The sequence below is a fragment of the Apis mellifera genome, linkage group LG15 (assembly GCF_003254395.2).
Source record: "Apis mellifera strain DH4 linkage group LG15, Amel_HAv3.1, whole genome shotgun sequence".
NCBI lineage: Eukaryota > Metazoa > Arthropoda > Insecta > Hymenoptera > Apidae > Apis > Apis mellifera.
The window spans coordinates 1,868,807-1,894,706 of NC_037652.1; the positions used below are offsets into that span (position 1 = coordinate 1,868,807).

Below are 25,900 nucleotides of genomic sequence, written 5' to 3' on the forward strand. Positions count from 1 at the left end.
AAATCAAGAATATATAAAATTTTATTTATATTTTTATTTAATTATATTATTTATATATTTATAATATATTTAAAATTGATAAAAATATTGATAAAATTATATATTATAATAATTATTAACAACAATATTCATTTGCATTAAAAATATGTCTAATTTATATTTGTAAAATTAGCTCTCTGCAATTGTACATTTTTTTCCTGCTTCTTCAGGCGTTTTCCATTCTATATTATTCTTTGTATCTATAATAAATGATATTTTTTTAATATCATAATAATAATAATATAAATCAATTATAATATAAAAAATAAAATGTTTAAAAATTTTAGATAATTTAATAGAATTATAAATTAATAAGTTTATTACCTGGTATCATATCTTTTAAATATTTTAGGTACAAAATAAAGTATATGAATGCTGTTATAGCAGCAATTGATGAAAATATTCGTAATGTTGTTACTCCTCCAAATAACTTGTATAATATTCCACCTATTAGACTTCCAATTGCAAAACCTAAAATAATATTAATATTTTTATAATATTTAATATATAAATATATTATCTATAATATCTAAAAAAGTACTAATAAAAAAATATTTGCTTAAAAACCAATTAATTATAAATTTTAGTTACCAAAACCATCATCCATACCAGCTACAATTCCTTGAATTGTAGCTGATGTACCAGGTGGAGCAATTTTGCTTGCATAGGCAACTATTGTTGTATAACAAAGTGCATAAGTAGGTCCTTGCATAAATAATTCTATTGGTATTACCCACCATGGATTTGATGCTAGTGAAATTAATCCAAGTCGTAAGGCATAACATATAAAACAAAATGTAAAAGTATATCCAAATCCTAATTTCTTTAGGATTTTGCCTATAAAAAAATATGAATAAATATCGAAATTACATAAAATATAAAATTTAATTATATAAATAAATAACTTACCAGAGAAAGAAAAAAATATTACTTCACCACCTAGAGTTTCTGCGGCTACAATTAAACCTTCTATTAATTTAATTTTACTCATGCAATTAGTTGTCATAGCAAGGTCTTCCAAATACCTATTTGAAACATATTATTTTTGTATGACTCTTTCATGCTCTTTTATTTATCGTATATTTTGAAAAATTTTAATTATTTAAACAAAGGTTATTTTATTATTAAAATAAAAATTTACCAAAATAAGAAATAAATTATAAAGCTATCAAGAATGCCAGCAATTGTTGCAAAACAAAGAAATATAATTATAGATTTCAATTTTAAAAGTTTTATAACATCTTTCAATATATTTGTGGACGCTGTCATTAATGGTAGCTGTAAAAATTATTTTTAATAAATTATTTATAACTAAATATTATTTTAAATGTTATAATAAATACTTACATCCAATTTTTTACAACAAAATAAGTCAATAGTTGTAAATATAAGAATAAGTAAAAATGCAGGTGTATATGTTTTAATAATTTCTCCTTTAGACCAATAATCTACTGCATAACCAGCTAAAAAAGCTGAAATTCCAAAACCTATAGTTCCCCAAACACGTTGTCTACCATATCCCATTTGACCATTTTCACCTGGAAAATGAATAACAATAAACTAAGACTAAATTATTTATATTTATTATTAATAATTTTAAATAAAAAAAGATAAAATTACATAATACCTAATATATCAAAACAAATTGCATCACTCATACAATTGCTTACATTGAAACCAATATTACCAAGAGACATTAATAAAACAAAACTCCAAAAAGTTATAGATGTATATAAACAATAACTATCTTCAAATTTATCACAGGTAACATTGCAATTATTATTTTCGGAACAATATGAACTATTTTTATCAATTAAACATGTGGAATTTGAGTTAAAATTTATTTCCTCATTAATTGCTTGAAATTGTATTAATAGAGAGAAATTTTTATTTGTACAAGTCCAATGGCACATAGCATTCTTTACTCCCATACATAAATATGGCTTAGAAATATCCTAAAATAAAAAAGTTAAAAAATGTTTAATTTTTAATTTGTATAAATAATTTAATTATATAATTATATAATAATATTTTAATTATATAATTTTTTGTAATTAAAATAAAAAATTACTTGTGGTGTACAATATGATAATAAATCACAGGATACATTATTAATACTATGATCTGGAAAAATTGGACCTGGAAGCACTGATAAAAAGTACATACAAATATAACAACTACTTGTTGCTGTTAATAATATAATAAAAATTGTTTTTCTCCAAGAATAAAAATAATCCACAAGAAAGCCAAAAGTTGGTTTAGCAATTAAAAATAAAATTGGTAAAATAGCTGTAATGCTACCCATAATTAATGCAGAAATACCAAGTTGTTTGCCATATACTGGTAAAAATGGAAGAATTGGACCCATTGCTATAATTAAAAATAATATGAGAATAATACAATAAAAAATATATATTTAAACTTAATTATTAATACTTACCAGCCATAAAAAAGAAGTAATGTGCCTTAATAGGCAATTGTATATAATTTAACTTCATTCTTTATAATTTTATTTTTATAATTATAATAGTAATAAAGAGATATTAAGAAAAAATTTTTTTAAATATTTAAATTTAGACAAAACAATGTACTTAAATTCAACACTGTTTCCTGCAATTAAAATATATTAATATAATTAATTAAAAACAATTTATTATCTGAAAATAATAAATGTATTAATAAAAATATTGTGTATTAATAAATATAAATTTATTAAGATAATATGATAGAGGAAGAAAACAGATATGTTATCATACATAGATATAGTTTAAAAATATAATATTAAATTTGAATAAAAAATATATAATATTATATTTTATAACATATATTTTTCCAAAATTGTTCAAATTTTGAAATTTTAAATAAAAATGTAACAAAATAATTCTAATATTTTAAATAAAATTCGTTTTTTAAATGATTTTTTGTTTATTTTAAATAAATAACGACGTAATAAATACCATTTTTAGATTCTATTTATATTCATAGTTTATATTCATTTTAAAATTAATATAAGTTGTTTTTTTTATAATAAAAAAGATTATTATTTACAAATAAATATATTATAATAAAATTAATACTATATAAACTTAATAACAATATTTGTTTATGTTTCATGATTTTTATATTGTTCATATTGTAGAAACAAAATGAACTGTCAATTTTTTGAAAATCATAGTGATTTTAAAAATAAATTACAAGTATTTGATACTTCACATGCACATAGCTATACTAGCGCTCCAGTTATGTAGTGGTAATATTTCGAGATACAAGATAATCTTCTTACGTATGCTATTTAATTCTTAATTCGAAATGTTACCAATCATAATATATACATATATATATTGTTTGCTATTTTAATGTACTTAATATCTATTATCAGAAATTGAGGTTGCTTTATGTCACTAGTAATTAATGTGATAAATATAAATGTCTATAAATAAAAAAGAAAAAATAAGAAATAAATTATCTTTTTTTATTTTATCGACATAAATGTATGTTATTTTCAGCAATATTGGTATTTAATATATAATAAATATATTATAATAATATAATATAATAAATATAAATATATATAATATATAATAAATATATACATTTAATATATAATAAATTGTATACATATATATATATATATATATATATATATATATATATATATATATATTATGTATATTTTAACATGATTTTATCATTATAAAGTAATTAACAATACTACATTTAATTACATAATTAATAAAACTATTTTGAGAAAATTATTCTACTTTATCAAATACTATAAATATTTTATATAAATTGCTATGTATCTCAAGGCTATGTATCTCATATATTTGTAAAATATTAAGTTATAATTTATAATATTTATAAACAAAAAATTTATTAATGTTTCTTTCTCATAGATTTTAATGATTTTAAAATATATCGTAAAGACTATCATTTTGAACAACTTTTTCTTTTAATGATTTTAGTTTTCGAATTATTTGCAAAAAATTTTTTATATATCATTAAATTTTGTCTATATGTGTATTCGTAATATTTATGCGATTATTTATATAAGTTTATATAAATTATAAATAAAAAATGAGATTTTCAATTTCTAGACATAATTAAACGAATAAATTTTTATTTTAGAATAGAACTATGGTAACTATTTCAATCTAATATAATCAATATATATAAAATATATATTATATATATATATATATATTTGTACTATATATATATTTTACTATATATATATATATATATATATATATATATATATATATATATATATATAAAATCTTAAATTTAATGAAAGATAACTTAAGACTTAAAATGAAACTGTTTTGTTTTTTTAAGTATTAATAATAAATTGATTAAGTTCTGAAAGTATTTTAGAAAGAAGAAAAATACTACGTCGTAAATAAATAATAATTAAAGTTTCAATTATCTTGCACATTATTAGATAATTATATACATTGTAGAACCTCTATCAATACCGATTAGTTATCTTACTTGAATAGAACTCATTTTATCAAAAATATATAACAGATCATTTTTAAATTTATATTTTTACAAATATTTTTTTTTTAAATATATATATATATTTTTAAGAGAAATATGGAGAATATTATATTTTTAAATAAAATGTAATTTTTTTGTTAAATCGAATAATTAATTATTTGAATTACTTTACAATTTTTTTTCATCTACTTAAATAGTTCAGTATTAATAAATAGCTCAATTTAAATTTTTTAATATTTTTTAAAAAATATAAAATATTTTATATTTTTGCAAATTTTGAATAATATTCCATAAAAATTCGAATAAACATGTATTTGTTTTAAGAGAAAAGATATTATATATTGATCATAATAATTTGTTTACAATTGTTTCTGATATTTTTAACAACATAATAAAGTAATTCAATAGAAATTGTAATATAATTTTTCTTTTCGAAGAGAAATGCAAACAAATTGTCAAAATGAATTATTCTTTCTTTTCGAGCTACTAATATTGTATGTATTTGATAGAAAATTTTAAATTAGTTTAAATATATTGTTAATGATATGGTTGAATTGATTAAAATGAATTGATTAATAATAAATTTGATTAAAAATATATAACAAATAATATATAGTACATGAAATATTGCAAAGAATAGATTTAATTCGATTAAATAGAAATATAATTTATATTTTATGTACATTATATATATATATATTGTTTCTAATATCTTTTTCTTTAAAATAATATTATTTGTTACTATTTAGTAAAATGATATTAATTAAGATTTTAAATAAAATAAAATAAATCGAATATATAATATAAATATAATATAAATATAATATAAAATCTTAATAAATCGAATAAGTCTATATATTATATGATTAATTAAATTAATTACTTATTTTGATTATAACAATATGTATGTAAAATGTATATATATATCAATTTTTTTTAAAATACTTAATGGAAATTTCTTAATAAAAATATACATCTATTAAAAAAACAAATTAAAATTAAAGAAACAATAAAAATTATCTTATGTAATTTCTTTATTTATCATAAAAAAATTAAAAAATTTTTATAACAAATTTAATTTTTGTATTCATATTATGAAAATTAGAGAATTATTAAGAAAATATGTGGAAAATATACATACATAAAAGAAATATACATAAATACGAGAATATTTGCTTGTGTCTCTTCTTTCACAATGAAATTTTATTTTACAAAGAATACACAAAATGTAATAATAAATTTTTATAAATTTATCATATAATATTTATTTATTTCTGTAAAATGTTTGTTAAATTCGTTCCGGATAATAAATGTTAACGTCATCTACTATACCAACACGTAAGTATATAATATATATGTGTATTATGCATGAACCCCCACCAGTCTCAATAATTCCAGTTCCCTAGTGGAGATTTGGTCACATCACTATATCAGTAGAGTTTTGATTTAATCCAATCTACATAGAGTGTATAGACATCAAACACAAAGAAATCTTTTTCTTCGTTTTTCAGGCGCCATGTAATAAATTCATCGATCGTTGTTTGTGGCATCTCCAAAGTAGTTGCTGGAAAGTTGTAGAGAGTTGCTTTTACTTCTTGTAGTCAAACTGGCTGACCTTTTGCATGTAATTCATAGTCAATCCCTTTAAAACCGACCGTGCATTGTCTATCCGCTACTGTTTTCTAGTTCAGCCGTCGAACATCTGTATTTAACTTTCTGATGAGAGAAATATAAAAGAGAGAGAATATAAAAAAAATTCAGTGTTTTTTGTGAAAAGTGAAGTTACGTGTTGTCAGTTGTTGAAAGTATAAAATAATTATTGTTTTTACAATCATTGAAAATTTAACTAAGTGATGTCATTACATATTTGTCATTGCGTTATTCATCAAAGAAAAATATTGCGTTGATTCATTCAATTATATCGTGAATAGAAATGAATAATCGTTATCAACCTAATTATTATTCTTGTAATCATTGAAAAATCATTGATTCCTTTCAATATCGTATTAATTGGATTTTAGTGATATGTAAAAGATGCAGAAGAATTGATGATTACAAAGTGTTAGAATCGATTTCAATGAAATTTTAAATAAAATTATTCTTGAAATATGAAACAAAATTTGAATTTTCAATAGATAATAATGATAATAATACGATATAATAATAAAACGATATAAAAACGAGAAAAAAATAAATAATATAGTAAAAAGAAATATAATGAAAAAATTATATTACTAAAAAAAACACGATTTTTATTGTTAAATATGTTTTAAATCATCAGATATTTATAGATAGATGATAAATAAAATCTTTATTAGTTTACGTACAAAGTTTGATTGAAATTGATTCTAAATACATTTTATATTTTTATTATTAATTAATATTTGTATTTTACTGTTTATGTTATCAATTATAATATGTGTTAAAACGTGTGAAAAAATATCGCGTATTAGTTTTTGATTGATTTAAAGAATTTTCTTTTTAAAAAAGTGAAAGATCGAAAACTTAAATTATTTTTGATGAAGCTATTGATTGGAAGATTATCGAAGATGGATATTTTATTATTTGTTTTATTCTTTTTCATCGCATTTTTTCATCAAAATATCAATGTTGAAAGTTGTAAGTAATTTTTAATAATATTCATAATATTTTTTGTCATTAATATTTTATTAAATTATAAAGTATTTTATAATCATAATTAGAAATTAAAAAAGAACAAAAAATTTTTTTTCAAATTCTTATATAATAGTAACAATGCTGATAGTAATATTATAGTGATATTAATATAATCTAGGATTTTTAAACGTCAAATAATATTGTAAAATAACATTTTGATAATTTTCATAAAAGAATAGAATGATATTATAATATATTATAAAAAATTTTTTAATATAATTTTTCACTTAAATTGAGCATTGAGCAAATTATTTATCATTGATAATATATTATTCATAATTTCCTCTTACGTAATCAAAATAAGATAAAATCATAAAAAAAAAATATCGTCATTTCAGTAAAATTATGCATGGTCGAGAGTGTTCACACAATAAAAGGAATTCGCGAACTTTGCCCACAATTGACAATCTCAGGGAATCAGATAGAATGTGTTATAGGAAGTGATAGGCGAGTATAATAAAATTTTTATTTTATTAGGAAAAAGGATAAATTTTATGTTTTTTGAGTATTGATTAATTTTGCTTTTTTTTCTGTTTAATATCTTAACCTTTTTTCTTTTTTTTAACGATATTAAATTATACAGATTCAATTGCCTGCGACATTTGTCTATGGGTAAAGCCGATTTTACTGTATTGGAACCAGAAGATCTGGTTGCAGCTTCCGCATATAATGAGTACAACATTCTAGTCACAAACGAATTAAGATTATTTTCAGATGGTAATAACAAAGTAAATCAAATAGTAATTTAAACTTATATTACTGATTATTAATATTTGAGGAATTAAAATTTATGTTTTACCATTATTATTTTATTTTTTATTAGAGAAACAACGTTATGAGATGATAGTTATAGTCTCTAAAAACGTGAGAAATATATGGGATGTTAAGGGTAAAAGATTTTGTCATCCTGGATTAGATACTACCGATGATTGGACCAATTCTTTTTCAACGGTTAATTTTTTAAATAATTTTTTAATTTTTATATCTTTTTTTATTTATTATATATTTTTTATATATTAATTTTTGATAATTGAAGTAATTAACGAATTATATTCCTAAGAACAAAGTTGATTAAATAATTTATCAAAATATCAAAAAAGATAAAAAAATTTTAATTAATTTACATATATTAAATTTAGTAATTTAAAACGATTCAAATTTCTCTTTTATTAAAGAATAATTATATTACTATGTATATATACAAGATTGGTTATAGATAATATATATTTTATAATTATTTTTATTTTTGAAAACTATGTTATCAATTAAATTATTACATACATTATATAAACATTATATAAAAATAAAAAGAAATTTATTATTATAATATTAAATTTTTAAATATTAGATAAATTCAAAAAATATATCTCAAAATTCTCAAAATCTACTTAAGACATTTAAGGCTTTTGTTGAATAACATAATTAATCCTATCTTAAATATATATTTTAAGCATACAATTAGACATAAAATATAATATAATATCACATAAAGTGAAAAATATAAAAAAAATGATAGAATTAACATACCTTTATTGAAATTGTAGTATTTTGAAGAATGGATAATACCGAGAAATTGCGATCCAGATAAGACGTTATTAGAAGATCGAATGAATGGTTTGTCAAATTTCTTTGAGGCAGCTTGTATAGCTGGGCCTTGGACCGCAGATACCATATATGATAGTAAATTAAGTAGGTATTTAACAGTTTAAATAAATAGAAAATAATATACAACGTTCACTCTATAACAATTTTTTTTGTAGAATCGAAATATAGAAATCTTTGCGCTGCATGCGACAATCCAATGGGCTGTTATTCGAGTGATATGTATCACGGTCGCGAAGGTGCCTTATTGTGCCTTACTGATAACGCAGGTGACGTTGCCTGGGTTAGATTAAATGATACTCTGGAACATTTTAAGGTAAAAGAATTAATCTATAAATGACAGATTAATCCAGTTTGAGATAATAAAAAAAAAAGTGATAAAAAATAAAAGATTTAAAAATATTATTTTTTCTATATATATCTATTATTTTTTCATGAAGCAAGAAATAATTAATTTTCGTATGCAATAAAATATATTAATTATTTTAAACACATAATATAAGAATTTTCAATAATTTGTTAATGAATTATAAAATCAGGATGAACAAATCAACAAGGAAGATTACAAATATCTTTGTCCGGATGGTACAACGAGACCTGTGAAGCTTGATAAACCATGTGTATGGATCACGAAACCATGGCCAGTGATTATTGCTAGATCGTTAGTAGAAAATGTTAACAAGAAGAATTTGATTAAATAATGTATATTTTAAGTGATATTTGCATTTCATCAGAGAGGTAGCAAAAAAGGTGGAAAAGATAATGATTTCTTTGAAGACAGACAAGTTCGGTTGGAAGCTGCGTCAATTGTTGGAAAATTATCATCCAACACCGGTGAGCACAGATACTTTGGAAACGCCGGAAGACTTTCTAGTAAGATGTAATTAGCAATGATTAATTACAATACGAATAATTTGCAATTTAAAAAAATAATTTAGGATTTTATTTAAAATGTAATATTTAATCGTAGTTCCTCGCTTTATGGGCGCTAACAATCGCGTACCATGTCGTCCATCAAGAAGAGTAAAATGGTGTGTTGTTTCGAACTTAGAAGAGAATAAATGTCGATGGCTTAGAGAAGCTTCGATTGTGTATGGTGTAGAACCAGCGATTTCCTGTATTCAAGAATTAACAAGAGCAGACTGTTTAAAAGCTCTTAAGACTGAACGTGCAGATATATTTATTGCAAAACCAGAAGAATTGTTCCAAGCCAGAAAGTGAGTAAAGATGAGAATTGTATTCATGAAAAAAATAATATTTTGTGGGAAAAAAACTATAACTATGTTTAAAATAATGTTGGCTATGTTGATAATGTTTAAAATAGGATTGGTTTAAAAACAATGGCACAAGTAGTACCCAAGAGGAACAATGAATTCATTAGAATTGCAGCAGTTGTGAAACAAGATTCGTGGTTCAAAAGTTTAAAAGACTTGAAGGGAGCCAAAGCGTGTTTTACAGGATATCGAGATATCGGTAAATATAATTTTTCATTTTTTTTTATTTTCTTAAATAGTGATATAGTGATTTGTAATAAATTAAATAATTTGTTAGAAATAATAAGTAAGATAACTTGTTATTGTTAACAAGTAAAACATATTTTTTGTAGGATGGAATGCTTTTGTGGCTGTAATGAACAAGTAAAGTTAACAAGTAAAACATATTTTTTGTAGGATGGAATGCTTTTGTAGCTGTATTGAAAATTATCTCGAACTCAAAGTTTTATTGCGATACGGAAGCAGTTTCTAACTTCTTTACAGAGAGTTCTATTGTTGGTCTGAATGACAATGATGGGCAAATGCCATATAATTTACATTCCTTAACTAAACAAGGTGCGTACACATTGCACGATGATAACAATGAAACGACATGATTCTAATATCAATGAAACAAGAAAACCAACAAAATTTGTAGCAAACGGAGTTGGAAAAGACTTGAGCGCCTTTGATTGTATGATGTCTAATATTGGCGATGTAGCTTTTGTTGATTTGAAGAAGATTGATGAAAAAAGTGGTAAATATATTGGACAAATAAATAAAAAACATTAATTTATTAATTTTACAAAAATTAATTTATATAAAAAAATTGTTAATAAATTTTAAACTAATTTTTTTTTCGTATTTTATATTTCAATTATGATATTTAGGTACTTTAATAAAAAAATATAGTAATCAAATGCGAAATAATATCGAATATCGAACCTTATGTTTTAATGAAGTAGATTCGGATGAAGTATGTTTACTTACATGGGCACCATTGGGCATGGTATATTTGATATTAAAAAAAATTTTATAGTATTTTATAATTTTATGATAATAATATAGATATTGGATTATTTTTAGGTGATAATAAATGAAAATATGACAGAATTGCGACAAGAGGAGATTTATTCCATGCTGTTAGAAATGGACAAACTTTTCGGAAGTACCTTCAAAGGCCGTACGCCCGCGTTTTCTATGTATGGGATATATGATTTAAATCAAAGTATTATATTTCCGGTACGTAAGAACATTAACTTTAAAATAATAAAATATTAATATATAATCCAAATCAAATAAAATTAATATTATTAAAACTAGATTTTTATACAAATAAATTTGATTATATATAACATATAATATTATAACATGTGTTGATTATATAATATAAAATCAAACATATTTTTTACTCTTCATCAGAACTTAAGCACATACAGTCCAAAGGTCGTTCAAGTATACTTATTTTTTCCCCATATTTTTCATTTTTCATCATTCCATAATAAACATAACCTTTTTCACAAAAAGCCCATGGGAAATGTATACATCTGAAAGAAATAGAAGGTTCTCCTTTTGCGTCTAATGCAATAGCACCTATATGAGAATCTCCAGTTTCCATTTCGAAATTCTGCAGTACACTGTTTACTGCAGTAGTTATATTTATATCTTCAGATAACTTTCTAATTATTTTACGTGCTGGTGCATAGCAATAGATATTAGAATCATTACCAGAAACAGAAGTACAGCCAAGTTCGTTTGTATAAATGCCACAACCAATTACCGTACCGATTGAACTTACAGAACCAACTGGTTTTCCAGATTCTCCCGCTGTCGATGTTCCACTTGCAAGTCGTTTCTTACGATCGTATGCAACTACTCCAACTGCACCAATCTGATTAACATTTTTCAATTATATTTTATAAAATATGATTTGGTGAGAATATATATTAACGAAACTATGGATATTATTTTTTTATTGATATTTTATAAATATAATTCGACAAATATGATAATTTTTTATGAAAAGCAAAAGCATGAAAAACATACTTGTAAAATTATTGGTTCATCTATGATATCTATATCATCATCATATAATTCATGAGGATATACTTCGCCTTCTCCATATCGATATATAACACAACTTGAATCACATTTTTTTTTTTCATTATTTTCATTTTTTTCATTTTTTTCATTTTTTTCATTTTTTTCATTTTTCAATTCTTCTATTTCACATTCTTCTTGTTCATATTCAAATGATTCACTTATGGATTTGAATGAAATTAATGAAGAGATTTCACGTAAACTACTTGGCGGTAAAATTGGAATTTCGTGATCCAATGCAAATTTTTGAGCTCCTTTTTCAACAATTAAAATGTGTTCCGTTTTTTCTAACACTTTTCGTGCTGCATATATTATATTGCAATTATAAATTTTTTAAAATGAATATTATTTTGTCATATTATTTAAACACAGACCTAAAGAAATCGGGTGTTCTATATCACGAACAGCACCTACGCATCCAGCATCTTTTGTTGTCATTATAGCAGCATCCATGACAACTTCATTATTAATATCTAAAGAACCTCCTTTTCCACAATTAAATAATGATTTATTTTCCATATAAGAAATTGCTTTTTCTACCGCATCCACTGCTGATCGACCGTTGATAAGATCGCTATATGCTTCAATTGCTGCATTTTTAACCTATTTGAATTAAAGATTTTTATTTTCCTAATTAAACAATTTAAATATGGATTTAAATGTAATGTTTTCCAAACCTCACAAAGTATACGTTTACGTTTATTACGGGGAATTTTTCCTGCACCTCCATGAACTATTATAACAGGATCTACATAGACGCGACGTTTTTTTTTCTCTGGTTTTATTTCATTTCTAATTCTTGTTAAGATTTGATCGATCCACGAACAATAATCACACATTATGAATATATAACGTAAAATTTTATGAGGGACAATAATTTATGTACATCAATGATTATATGATTTAAATAAAACGAAGTAATTAAAACAAATGCAAATGTTTTTTTTTGTAGGAAGGAACACAACATCTACAGTTAGAAGTTCATCAAATTCAACGAGCACCGAGTTATTCCGATATTGTTAACGATATCGTGAAACGAGTTTATTGTAGTGGTGCAAAAAATTTAAGTTCTCTTTATAACATGATTTTTATATATGTATTTTTTGTTCTGTTGTTATAAATTGCTTAAGCATAAATATATCTACTGTTATTGTATGTATATATATATATATTCATGTTTTGATAAAATTTTACTATAATAAAAAAAAAATAAAATTTTACTATAATAAAAAAAAATAATAATTAATAAAAATTGTATTATAGACTATATTATTTTTTTATTATTATTTAAATATCTTTTTATATTATAAAACAATTAATTGTATATAATTTTGACAATTGTATATAATTGTAAGCAATTGTAGATAATTTCATAAATAATAATAGTTAATAAATAACTGTTTAATATAATAACAATAGTTTTGTACAAGTTATATTTTATCTGTTAAAGTAATATAACATTATTAACAAAATGTTTTTAAAATAATTATGGGATTGTCCTTAAATATTATTTTTGAATATATAACAGTTTACTTGAAAAATACAAATATAATATATATCTATAATATCCATGTATTTGTTTTAATTCACTGAGAGAATATAAAAAAGTTTCAATTTTTTTTAATAGTTTCTATGATTTTATCTTAATTATAAAATTGCAATATATCGCATAAAAGTATTTAATTCTTCTAAATAATCTTCTTTTTTTGAATGATAAAAATTTGTTTTTAATTTGTGTATTTCTACATCTCCAGATTCTATACCAAATGCCTAAAAAAAAAAAAAAAAAAAAATATATTAAATCATAAATTTTAATATATGAAAAAATTAACATACCAAGTATTGATGAGACATATCTCGTTTTGTTTTACAATGTGATAATTGCATACTTTTTATATTTCCACTTTTTTGCATATTTATTTTATATGTTGGATATATATCACTATTACTTAAATCCCATATATGTATGCTAAAATATTAATATAGAAAGTTATTTAATTAAATTAAATTCATTTTATTATTTCTTCTTATATCTTCTTACCATGATTTATTATCTAATACAAAAAATGTGAATGGTTTTGACCGTGACCATTGTATTGATTTAATCATATATGTACTATCTTCATCTTTTAATTGTAAAATTGGTTTTTCAATATTTAAAGAGTGTAACCGAATTGTTCCATCATCACAGCTAACCTATAATAACGAATTACTTTAGAAACATAATAATATTAAAAAATTTATGAATTTGCATAAAAATTTTTTACCAAAAAAAATGAATAATCAAATGGACAACTTTCTATATAAGTTACATTTCCACAGGCACCTGAAATATCAAATAAATAAATGAATAATTAACAAATTAAAATTAACATATCATTGATAACTTACTAGTATCCAACTTTGTGTATATAGCAGGATTAGTTTTTTTACCAATACAAGTACCATGCAAAATATTGTTACTATTAGTAGCAATATAAAAATTGTTACTATTAATACAATCCACGTGCATATCAATAAAAGTAGCTGCATTGATCCTTATAAAGAGTTAAAATATTCTAATAAAATTGATGTTCAATACATAATGCACAACTTATTACAAAATATTTACTTTTTTTTATAATTAGATTGTAAAAACAATTCTTGACTTTTAACAAGTTTTATAGTACCCCAAAATGATAGTCCTAAATCCTCAATATTTTTGCCCATATTATGCAAAACACTCCATATAATAAGAGTACCATTTTCATTTAAGCTACATATCTATTGTGAAATCACATTAATAATCAAAGTTAATTAATAAAATCAATTAAAAATTAATATAAAGTTATCTAGTAATTAACATAAATAATATTAATTATATATAATATATAATATATAATATAATAAATTAATACATTATATAACATATAATATATTTAATAATATTAACAAACCTGTATTGGTATAAATTTATTGTTACGTCGTACTAATGATTTTTCTTCAATTTTGGATAATACACGTACTGCAACGATTTGTGCAGTATTTATATCAATATTTGTTGCTGTTGTGTATGTAGGTATTCGTATTGTCCAATCTAAATTATTGGCTTTATCTGTGATTTTGTGATGCCACATTTCATCTTCTTTTAAATCCCAGAGACTTATTGATCTACAATTATATAAATTTTATTTATTTTCATCTAATATATAGTAAAATATTGAAAAATAACTGGTAAAATAATATACCCATCTTGCAATCCACCAAATATAATATTATAATTTGCTGAATGGAAACAACATGCAGTAATAGGACAGATAGAATAAAATAATTTAATTGGCATAGATGGTTCAGAAATATTCCAGATACATCCAATACAACAATCAGTTATATAATCTTGTTTGTTGGATGTTTCAATTTCCTATATAAAATATATAATTTTTATTGTTTCAAATTTAATATAATAAATCTTGATAATATGATTAAATAATTCTTACTTCTTCAACTGGAGAATGAATAGTCAATAAGATTTTATTTAAGACTTCAGAATAATGAATTATTGTTACTGTTCTACCAGCCAGAAATGTTACAGAATTTATACAAAGTTTGACAATACCATCACTGAATGGTATTTCTTTTTCATTTTTAAATACATTACCACCAGATCGTCTTTCTTCTAGTAATGATAATATTACTTTTCCTGCGCGATTTATAAAATCATTTAATCGTAATATATCAAAAGACTGTAATAATAAAGAATTCACAGTTTCTACATCATTATCACTGCCAGTTCCAATTTGATCCTGAAAAAATATTTTGAAAAAATCTATCATTATATTAATAATTAAAAATTAAAAAATAAATTTATATACCATACGAAACAAATCTAAATCTTCCTTGGTTTGTATATTATTTCTACAAGTTATAGGAAATTGAGTCCACTTATTTTTAAACATAATTTTCTCCGTTTGTATTTCTATATCAATATTATCTTCACCAGTTTGTGTTGATATCTAAAAATCGAATTTATTATATTTATATTTATTATTGTATTATTATTGCATAACAAAAATAATAATTGGGTATTAAGATACTTGTTGAGTATTTAATTTTCCATAATTTCTAATAAATTCTTCATATGGTATAGGTAAACATTCCAAAAGAGACCATTCCATAACATCTAATTTTATCATTTCTAAAAGTTCTTCACCTCTACTTAAAGTTCTTTTAGATTTCTGGAAGTATTAATAGATAAAATTATTAATGAAAAATTTAATTAATTCCAAATTAATTTATTACCTTTGTTTTTTCTTTTTCTTTGACTTTACGGAAATCAATAAATGAAATTTGTGAGATTGACGGCGATTTTGTAAAATCACCAGAACGACTATCTTCAAATCCTTCATCAGTAGATAATGGTAATGATTTATTTTCTGATTTGTCTTCACTATATAAAAAAAAAAAAACAAATATATATTAAAATATATATTAAAGTATTTATTAAAATAAATATTATTTCCAAAATTATTTGATAAATGTATAATTATTTAATGAGAAAACAATACAAGCTGTACAATATATTATTTAATCATCTTGAAACTTGATTTTACTTAAAACAAACCTATATGATTTATTAACTGGTTGTTTTATCTCAAGGAGAGAAGATAATTTTGGATCATTTGCAATTAATTCAATTCTTGCTGCTCTTTTTCTTGCTTCTGTAAGTTCATAGTGACCAGAATCATGCATATGTTCTTCTTCTTTTGATTCAGTACTATTCACAATTTTGCGCTAAAGTAAAATGGTAATTTGAAATAAAAATATTATTGAATTTATTTTATAATAAAATAAATGTCAGTACTTGTTTTGTAGTATGTAATTCAATTGGATCTAATGATAAATTAGTATAATTATTTGTTTCTTCACTAACTTCAGATGATTCACTATCTGTACATTCTTGAAAATCAGATTCATAATCCTGTAAAATGATATAAATTAAAATTATAAACATATAATAATAATACATATAAACATGTATTATAATATATTATTTTACTTCAAAATCATCTTCATAATCATATTCATGATCTGCTTGCTCTTCTTTATTTTGATCCATTTTCTCTAATGAATCTAATCTATTTTTAGCAGAATGTAACATTTTTATTTCACTAGGACTTAATGTTCTAGACAATTTACGTTCTCTTGATTTTAATTTTGATTCAGTTGCTTCTAAGGTACTTGTATGTGCTTTAATTTGTTCTTTGTCTTTTGATGTTGAACTAGAATTTTTATCTGATAATTTAGCATTAAGCTTGCTTGAAAATGATTGTGGCACATATATTGTACTTAATCCTCTCTTTTCTGAATAATTGCTTTTTATTCTTCCAGTACTACTTTTACTACTTTTTATAGTAATATTATTGATTTTTTTTGTAGAATCAGTTGATGTTTTTGATGTTAAAATACTTTTTGATGGTCTAGGACTATTAACATTTAATTTTGATATTGAAGATAAACTTTCCTTAACAGGAATAATTTTAGCAGATTTAATAGATTGTTTTGTGTTGCTTTTGTTTGATTGTAAATTATGTGTTAATCTTGAATGGTCATCATTCTTTTTTCTTTGAAGAGTTTGTGACATTCTTATCAATTTTAAATCTAATTGTTCAAGATTTTCTGACTCTTTATGAGGTGATGAATTTTTTGATTTAAATTTAATATTTGGTTCTTGTACATCTTTAACTATTAAATTCTTTTTAATTGTTCCCTAAAATACAATAATAAAAATACTTTTAAAATTTTTTTAATATCACTTAAAAATTTGATTTTTACCTATAGTTTACAAAATTATTTTTGTATCTATTATATATTATATATTATATAAAAAAGTCAATAAATTTGAAATTGTTAATAATCATAAATAATTAATATATTGAAATTAAAATGTCATAATTTTGTGAAATTATTATAATCATGCATGAAAATTTAAGTAATATATATATAAACAAATGATAAATAAATAATATGTTTGAAATTAAAGATATCTTTTTTAAATATAATAAAATACCACCTTATGAGACATATTTATGATTGATTAATGTTGACAATTCTTATAAGATCACCATGATGTAAACTGTCATTTTTCTAACAGCGCTACATATAGCTATTTTATAAAACTACATACTGCAAGAGATATTTTTACCATCTATTGGTAAAAAGTTACAAATAAATTTTTTATTTGAAGTATTTACATATTTTTATATCAGAGATAAATTCATTTATATATATATTATATTATAAACAAAATATTTTCCTTTATATTTTTAAGGAAAATGACATTAAATTCGAAAGTAATATGTTATCAATTACACAAAAATTTTTATATTATTAAGTTTTTTAATTTCTAATAAATCAAATGTCATAATATAATAATAATAATTTCTAATGATAAATCAAACGATTTATTAATATATAAATGATATTAAAAAATAGATATTGTCGGTGTAAAACGATAAGAAAGAAAAGAACGATGGAAAAGAAAGTTAGGTAAGAAAAATTATAATTTAATTCATGATATTTTATAATCATTCATAATCACGAATAGTTTGGCGTCTCGGAAGAAAAATAATAAAAATATTGATCATGGTCTGCTTCGACGATATGATCAAAAATCGACAGTTTCTGATTTGGTATATAGATACTTAAAAAATATTGCATACACCGATAGCGTTCGAAAACAGCGTAATAATGCATGCAATAGATTTCGAAGGAAAAACTCAAGAAAAAGAAATATTCATCCTTTGCACAAATATGTAAATAAAGGTATAAATAAATTTAAAATTTATTTAATTTTTTTTTTAATATATATTTTTATTTTTAATATATTCTCAACTTCATAGATTGTAATAACATAAGATCTTACATAAGTAAAGCACTTTGTTTTGCGATATATTCTGGTTATTTAATTCCCACCGATCGAACTGGAAGATTTTTACAACTTTCTCCATATTTTAAATTAAATCACGTTTTTGACAAAAAATATAAATAAAAACAATAAAGATATGTAAAATAAAAATGTAAAATAAATAAAAATAGAAATAATTTTATAAAAATTCATTTGTTATATATTTATTAAAATTTATACAAATCTCTGTATTTGATAGAAATTTAATACGAAAAAGTAATATAAAAAAAATAATTGATTTTTAATTAATTAAAATATTTCATCTTAAAAATAAATATATATAATATACAACATATATAATAAATCACATTAGAATTATATTTACAAAATTTGCCAACTGAACAAGAATTTAATTATTTTTTATATCGTTTTGCTTGTTGCTTACACTTTTCTTGACAATGTTTAATCCATTCTTTCAGTTCTTTTTCATGCTTCTTTGAATACGGAATCAGATTCTTTATTTCATTGTAAATTTCATCTACATTATCTGAGTTTAATTTGTTTAATCTAATATTTTCCAATATCGTTCTATCGTTATTTTCCATTGTTTTTCTTCTCTTATTATTTTCTCTCCTTCTCGAAGAATCGAATATTGGCTGTTGTTCCATCTTCATCTTTCTTTTTTCATTTATCCTCTTACTACCATTCTCTTGCACACTTTGTTGCTCGCATCTTTGTATTTTTGAGTTATTACTTTTCAAATTTTCTTGAATTTCATCTTCGCATATACATTCGTCGTCGTCGGTAATTTCGTTACAAAAGCATTCTGGAGTTATTTTAATCGGATTCAACTCACGCTTTTCTTCTTGTTTTCGAAAATCTTTTCTCGCTTCATTGATCGATACCTTTTGATTTTTACTTACAAATTCTGCCTCTTCATCGGTCGTTGTTTCACATTCGCAATCGTTATCTACGTTATTGCGACGATATTTCGGTTTTTTAACTGGCGAAGACAATAAACAATCGTTTCGATTATTCGCGCAAGTTGTCTGATTCATCAAAATTGCATTTGGACCGGTCAAATGGTATTCGTTTCCTAATAATTCTATAGCGAATCTAGAATGGGAATTTATTCATATAAATCAAAATTATATAAAAAAATAATATTATAAAATTATTTGAATTAAATAATAATTATTATACTCATCAGATTCATCCATTAATTATTTCAAACTTACTTTATAAAACTTTTAATAAAATTAATTAATAAAAAATAATTGTAAATATTTAATATAAAAATATTTTAAAATAAATCATAAAACTAAATCAATCTTTTTACGTCATCGATTGGATAACTTTCTTTATTTTTCGCAATAATTTCTCTTATTTAAGAGAAAAATTCTTTTATAAATTCTTCCAAGCGATGAAACTTTGTCTGTGTAATTGGGAAAAATACATTATCATTGAAACGGAGCGATGCAAAATATTATACAGTTTAACAATTTGAACTATAAACGAAACTGGTCGATAGATGCATGAGAATACGAACGAGATAAACGGTTTGCAGTTGCCTTGAACGCGATCGTGTCTCACGCGAGACACAATTTTCGCCTACACCGGTTGTTTCGCTTCGTTTGATGCAGAAACTAACCCTTGGGAACAGATCTCCTTCAACGTGGTTCGCACTTGAGTGTAAACATCGCCATCGTCGCGATAATTTTTCTGGATGTAATCGACGATTTCCTCCACAGTGGAGGTAAGCAGATCGTTCTCCTCATCCTCATCGTTCTGCATCCGTCTCATCGCTTCCATCACGCGCACAGAGAATCTGGATGAGTTTTCAGCAATACGCATGCAGTCACAGATTTTCTGCAAAAAATTAATTATTATTAATTATTTAATATTCTAAGATAAAATAGAGATATACGCAATCCTCTTTAAGATCATTGTTCATATTATTCAATTATTCAATTATCAAAACAATATTTATTGCAGAATTATGTAATAATATTTAAATTTATTATATATAGGAAATTAGAATTAATTTAATATTAGAGAGATAATAATTGATTATAAAATTATTCTTTATCAGTCGAATAAAATGTATTAATTTTGACAAAAAAATATTTTTAATTTATTGAAAAAAAAAATGAGGTTACATATTTTTTATTATATGAATATTATTTATTGAAATGTAATTATATGGTATGATGAATTAAAATTTTAAGTAGTTTAACATGATAGATAAAAATCATTAAAAAAGTAATAAAATAATTAAAAATTGCTGAAAGATTTGTTAAAAAATTGTCGAAATAAAATTTAAAGTGTAAATCATTTTATTTTTTAAATTTTTTAAACTTCAAGAAAGATAATTTCTTTTATACGTAGTAATAGTTTAAACCTAAACCTCTTTAACAGGGGGATTTCCTTTTATACACTTAGCATCACAATATTTTGACTCATCTTCATTATTTATCTTCATTATTGTTGTTTTAAAGTTCTTCAAACATTTCATTAAACATTCGATTTGTCTCTTCATTCTAAAGGTTATTTCGATTCTTCATATCTAGTGTAAACAATAAATAAGAAATTATTATAAAATTTGGGAAAAGCAATATGAATTTGTATCAAACGTGTGAATTTGAAGATTATCGTTTATCGAAAATGTCATTATGTCGAATTAATTAATTATTAAATTAATTATTATGTAATAAATTTTTCTAATATATATTCTCAAAAAATTTATTGAAAATATTTCAGATCCATAAAAAAGAAAAAATAAATAAATAAATAAATAATTCATAAATATCTTCAATTATAATAACATTATTATTTTATTCAATGAACAATTTTTTTTCCTAATTTTCTTAATTTAATAATTTAAAACAATGTTTAAGTCTAATTTTAAAATACAAAGTTTCCTTTGTACGCCTCGAATCGAAAAGAAGATCAAATCATTTCATTTTCCAACATGAGATCCATCTTGTCTCGAGTTACACATGCCAACGAATTATGTTTGTAACTGTGTTTACCACGCGTTAGTATCGATTTGCAATTGAAATAACACTACATGAGCATGCTATGGTCAGGGGGCGGTGTGTTACTCTGAAAAGGAAAAAAATAGGAGGAGCATTTGATCACTGGGAGGGAGAACCGTACGAGTAAAATATTAATAAGAACCGAACAATGTCTGTTCGTACACGGAAGCTTTTATTTTAATATCAATATCGTTTCGCACATCATTGATGAATTATCAATCTCGATAATGGTATTTAACGTAATTATATATTAATATTCTTTATACGTTTTAATTATACATAACATTTCTTCACTTGAGCATTTAAATATGGTTAATTAAAATAAATATTTTAAAATTCTTTCATTGATAATCAATGCACAAAGTAATAATCATTAAAATAAATTAGTTTTTGAACAAGCAAATTGAATAATTGAAGATTCAAATTGAAATTTTTATTTTTATTAAAAAAAAATGTTTCCAATATTTGTCTTGATAGAATTTTTTAAGATCTTTTAAGAAAAATCAATTTCCTATCAGATGTGATTTTTGACTGATGTTTAATTATTATTTATATAATTTTTCTAGATATTTGTGAAGAGGAGCAATTTCTTTTGAAAAGATTATTATTAGGAATTAAGAATTAATTTTCAAAAGTAGATAGCACAAGATTTTTGGATTTTTCCATTGTCCATCCTTTAAAATTTCGCATAGATATCGATTGTTGTTCCACATCCGATAAAAACTCATTGGCCAAGAATTATCTAGACGAGTGCGGATAAGAATTGTGGTAAGCCATAATTTGCCACAGTCTGGGAACCGAAAGGCTGCACACTTCTTTTATACTTTGCAAGACCAAATAATCTGAATCATTAAGTTTTCACTATTTTATAATACTTTTAAATGGAACAGGAAGCTTTCATATCAAATTATGTAAAAGAAATAGCATATAATGATTGCAAAAAATATTTATATCTAATACCAATTATTTTTAATATTTTTATATCTGTAATAATTTCATTTTTTTTAATCATTACAACTACGTATAATATCATGATAAAATTGTTTTTTCTTTTCAAAGTTTCTAAAACTATTTTCATATCAAAAAGTTTAATACTTTTCTACTATCTTTTTTCCTATACATTCACATTTTGGTTCACAAGATGGTAGGCATATAACCGAATACTTTTTGCTTCAAAAAGAAAAAGAAAAAAGAATGGGAATCAGGATAACCGAAAGGAGGAAGAGGAAAAGCTGCCACGTTAATCTTTCATCGCAGGCGAATACTTCCCGCACAAAGGAAGCGTAAATGAAAACGGAGGCCTGCTAATCGGCACACACCTGACACGAAACACGTATACTAGAAGGAGTGCAGGGCATGGAAACCGTGGTGGTGGATCGAGCAAAGAAAAGTTTAATCGCGTCTTTTGCGAGCAAAGAGGGGCGTCCTCGTGACGACTTGATGAGATAACTTTCCTCCGGGTTGTGAAACAACGAGCGTCACGAATACTACGTACGACCGAGGGTGAAAGAGGAATCGGTGCCTTCTAAGCGAAGATTGTAAACGGTGGATGAAATTAAGGGTTAGACACGCGACCCATTCGCCATGATGTCGCTTCTAGGTGTACGACACACGGAATTGTGCGTGATCCTTGCCTCGTATTCATCACCTAAGAACGCACAGAGAATTTTTGCCACGGGAAAAACGATGAAAAATACTTGTTGAAGCTTCTTTGATCGTGATATATCTGATATGTCTGAATTTCCTTTGATAATTAAGTTTTAATTGACTTTATATATAATTTTTTATTAATTATTAAATTTAGTTTGTATACAAATATACTACTTTACATTTTATTACACTTTGGATTTTATGGGATGATTTTAGATAAAGTTTATAATTTTTTTTAATAATTATATAATTATATAATAATTTCAAATTTTAATAATTATAAAATTTCATTTCATCCATATTTTTCAATTAAATTATCTTTTAGGATTTTATATTATTTTATTCATTTTTATATTTATTAATTTCCAATTCCTTTATCATCTTGAAGATCCAGATAATTTTAAAATTGCAAATCCAATAAATACTCCAACACATATTAAACCTGAATGATACTTCTTATTTGCATATTCTATTTTACGAGCAATTCCTAATAAACTAGGAGGTGTAATTGGATTAGTAATATCAATTCTAATTCTTTATAATAATAAATTAATAAATAAATAATAAATTTAATATTTTAAATAAAATTTACTATTGAATTTTTATTAATAATTTTATTTTATTAACATGATTAGGTAAACAATTAATTGAATATCCATTCACTAATATTAATATATTATTTACAACAACATATTTCTTATATTTTTTCTTAAACTTCTATTTAAGAAAATTATGAGATAATTTAATCTAAAATTATATTAATACGTCTTTATTTTTTTTTATATAAAAAAATATTCAAAATGATTCAAATATGTATATAATTATAAAATTCTGAAGTAAATTTATACTGTTCCATGAGATGTTTCTCATTTCATAATCAGCTTTTTCAAGAATTTCTCTTTTTCATTTTAAAGTGATGACATCAGCAACATCATGTAACCAGCATAATTTAGCATAATTTAGCAAAATTTAGCATCCCGACCAATTATAGCAGTCTAAATTATTCCCTCATAAAACTGTTAACTTTTTCTCAACGATTATTTAAATTACCTAAGCAATATATAAAATTTCTATAAAGTTTCACAATGTCAAAAGTTAAAAGTCAAAAATATTCACGTATATCAGACTCTCTCTTCGACAATTATATGATCGAGTTTGTTCCACATTTCCAACACCGTTACTTATCATATTTTATGGCTCGACAACTTTCTTCAAAAATTCTTCCTTCTTCGATGTAAAGAAATTGTAAGGAAAAATGTGTTTGAAATTTAATACCGAACGAAATAGAGGACGCGAGTGCGAGAAATGCAAATGGTGGAAAGGAAGATACGGTCGAAATGTGTAATCTGTCGTTTCCAGGCGATTACGCGGATTAGCTGGAGGTCATGCGGTGTCATGGGAAACTTAAGGGGCGCTCAGGAGGTCACATGACGTGATGTCACGTTACTCGTTGGTCGCGGACAGGTGTTTGAGTTCGCACGAGCAAGAGACCGGGCGAGCGAGAGGCGCGTGGGCGTTCGCTATCGCGAATCCGAGCGGCATAATGATAACGAGCGGTCGACAGAGGACGGAGTTCATGCCAGGACAGATCTCGTTGATTACTTTTGCCTCTCGCGAGCAAATGACGAACGATCATTTTTATCGATACCATTATGGATGATTATGGTAACAATAAATTTATAACGAAGCAAAACCTTTTCCTCATTGATAATATAAAAATAACGAGAGAATTTTGAGGAACACGTTTAATTGTACTTGATTCAATATCTTCGATAGATTATACGAGATATGTTTAAAAAGCAAGATCTTTAAAAAGAGATATATAATTTTTTAAAAAATATTAAATATAACTAAACTAGTAACTAAAAAAATTATGTGAAATAGAGTGAATGGTAAAATCAATAGAAATAACAGTTGAATAATAGTCTAAAAGTGGGTGAAAATGATTCATTTTGTTTCTTATAGGTACACCTGGCAAACTTGTGAAATGTTGAAGCTAAATTGTTGTTCCTAAGACACCTGTACCGAGGCCTCGTGAGATTACGGCCACATGGCAATGGGCGCATCACCCTTCAACACTAAATTAGATATTACGATAACAAATGGCGTTATTTAACCCGCGGTGCGCCCCCCGAGTTAAATTTGAACAGGCAATA

The 25,900-nt window shown here is 23.5% G+C and overlaps 4 protein-coding genes across 12 annotated transcripts; 1 reads left to right on the forward strand and 3 right to left on the reverse strand.

Annotated features, from left to right (window-relative positions):
- Window positions 1–96: 96 nt before the first annotated feature.
- On the reverse strand, window positions 97–8,858 carry LOC412430 (major facilitator superfamily domain-containing protein 6). 4 transcript variants are annotated; one of them, XM_026445290.1, is made up of 11 exons: window positions 5,923–6,035; window positions 2,480–2,649; window positions 2,341–2,409; window positions 2,111–2,187; window positions 1,667–1,994; window positions 1,387–1,577; window positions 1,181–1,317; window positions 949–1,064; window positions 631–876; window positions 364–510; window positions 97–239 (listed from the first exon to the last, which is right to left on the reverse strand). In XM_026445290.1, exons 2-11 carry the CDS (start codon window positions 2,535–2,537, stop codon window positions 169–171), a joined length of 1,440 nt encoding a protein of 479 aa, XP_026301075.1. In that variant the 5' UTR covers window positions 2,538–2,649; window positions 5,923–6,035; the 3' UTR covers window positions 97–168. The 4 variants fall into 4 exon arrangements, with proteins under 4 accessions (XP_026301075.1, XP_006558342.1, XP_016772252.1 ...); XM_006558279.3 differs by lacking the exon at window positions 5,923–6,035 and adding an exon at window positions 8,746–8,858 and having other exon boundaries at window positions 2,111–2,409; XM_016916763.2 differs by having other exon boundaries at window positions 2,111–2,409.
- LOC726601 (transferrin) lies at window positions 6,210–13,382 on the forward strand. Of its 5 annotated transcripts, none has more exons than XM_001122328.5 (16): window positions 6,210–6,347; window positions 7,033–7,161; window positions 7,557–7,665; window positions 7,802–7,935; window positions 8,042–8,169; window positions 8,763–8,907; window positions 8,979–9,136; window positions 9,360–9,481; window positions 9,555–9,700; window positions 9,791–10,037; window positions 10,145–10,293; window positions 10,491–10,649; window positions 10,732–10,830; window positions 10,964–11,082; window positions 11,160–11,315; window positions 13,126–13,382. In XM_001122328.5, coding segments are annotated over exons 1-16 (2,169 nt in total). In that variant the 5' UTR covers window positions 6,210–6,346; the 3' UTR covers window positions 13,294–13,382. The 5 variants fall into 5 exon arrangements, 4 of the variants coding, with proteins under 4 accessions (XP_001122328.3, XP_006558347.1, XP_006558346.1 ...); XM_006558284.3 differs by having other exon boundaries at window positions 10,578–10,649; XM_006558283.3 differs by lacking the exon at window positions 13,126–13,382 and adding an exon at window positions 11,892–12,031.
- On the reverse strand, window positions 12,001–13,178 carry LOC100578894 (isoaspartyl peptidase/L-asparaginase). Its single transcript, XM_026445291.1, has 3 exons — window positions 12,851–13,178; window positions 12,548–12,776; window positions 12,001–12,475 (listed from the first exon to the last, which is right to left on the reverse strand). The coding sequence occupies exons 1-3, from the start codon at window positions 13,010–13,012 to the stop codon at window positions 12,090–12,092; spliced, it is 777 nt and encodes a 258-aa protein (XP_026301076.1). The 5' UTR covers window positions 13,013–13,178; the 3' UTR covers window positions 12,001–12,089.
- A 400-nt stretch (window positions 13,383–13,782) lies between the features above and the next one.
- Window positions 13,783–18,311, reverse strand: LOC726566 (WD repeat-containing protein 60). Of its 2 annotated transcripts, XM_016916883.2 has the most exons (16): window positions 18,223–18,311; window positions 17,209–17,919; window positions 17,014–17,130; window positions 16,774–16,943; window positions 16,452–16,599; window positions 16,247–16,387; window positions 16,025–16,165; window positions 15,650–15,955; window positions 15,401–15,573; window positions 15,110–15,323; window positions 14,785–14,936; window positions 14,565–14,710; window positions 14,441–14,499; window positions 14,215–14,369; window positions 14,010–14,142; window positions 13,783–13,943 (listed from the first exon to the last, which is right to left on the reverse strand). In XM_016916883.2, exons 1-16 carry the CDS (start codon window positions 18,232–18,234, stop codon window positions 13,821–13,823), a joined length of 2,901 nt encoding a protein of 966 aa, XP_016772372.2. In that variant the 5' UTR covers window positions 18,235–18,311; the 3' UTR covers window positions 13,783–13,820. The 2 variants fall into 2 exon arrangements, with proteins under 2 accessions (XP_016772372.2, XP_026301303.1); XM_026445518.1 differs by lacking the exons at window positions 13,783–13,943; window positions 14,010–14,142; window positions 14,565–14,710 and having other exon boundaries at window positions 14,307–14,369.
- Between the last annotated feature and the right edge of the window lie 7,589 nt (window positions 18,312–25,900).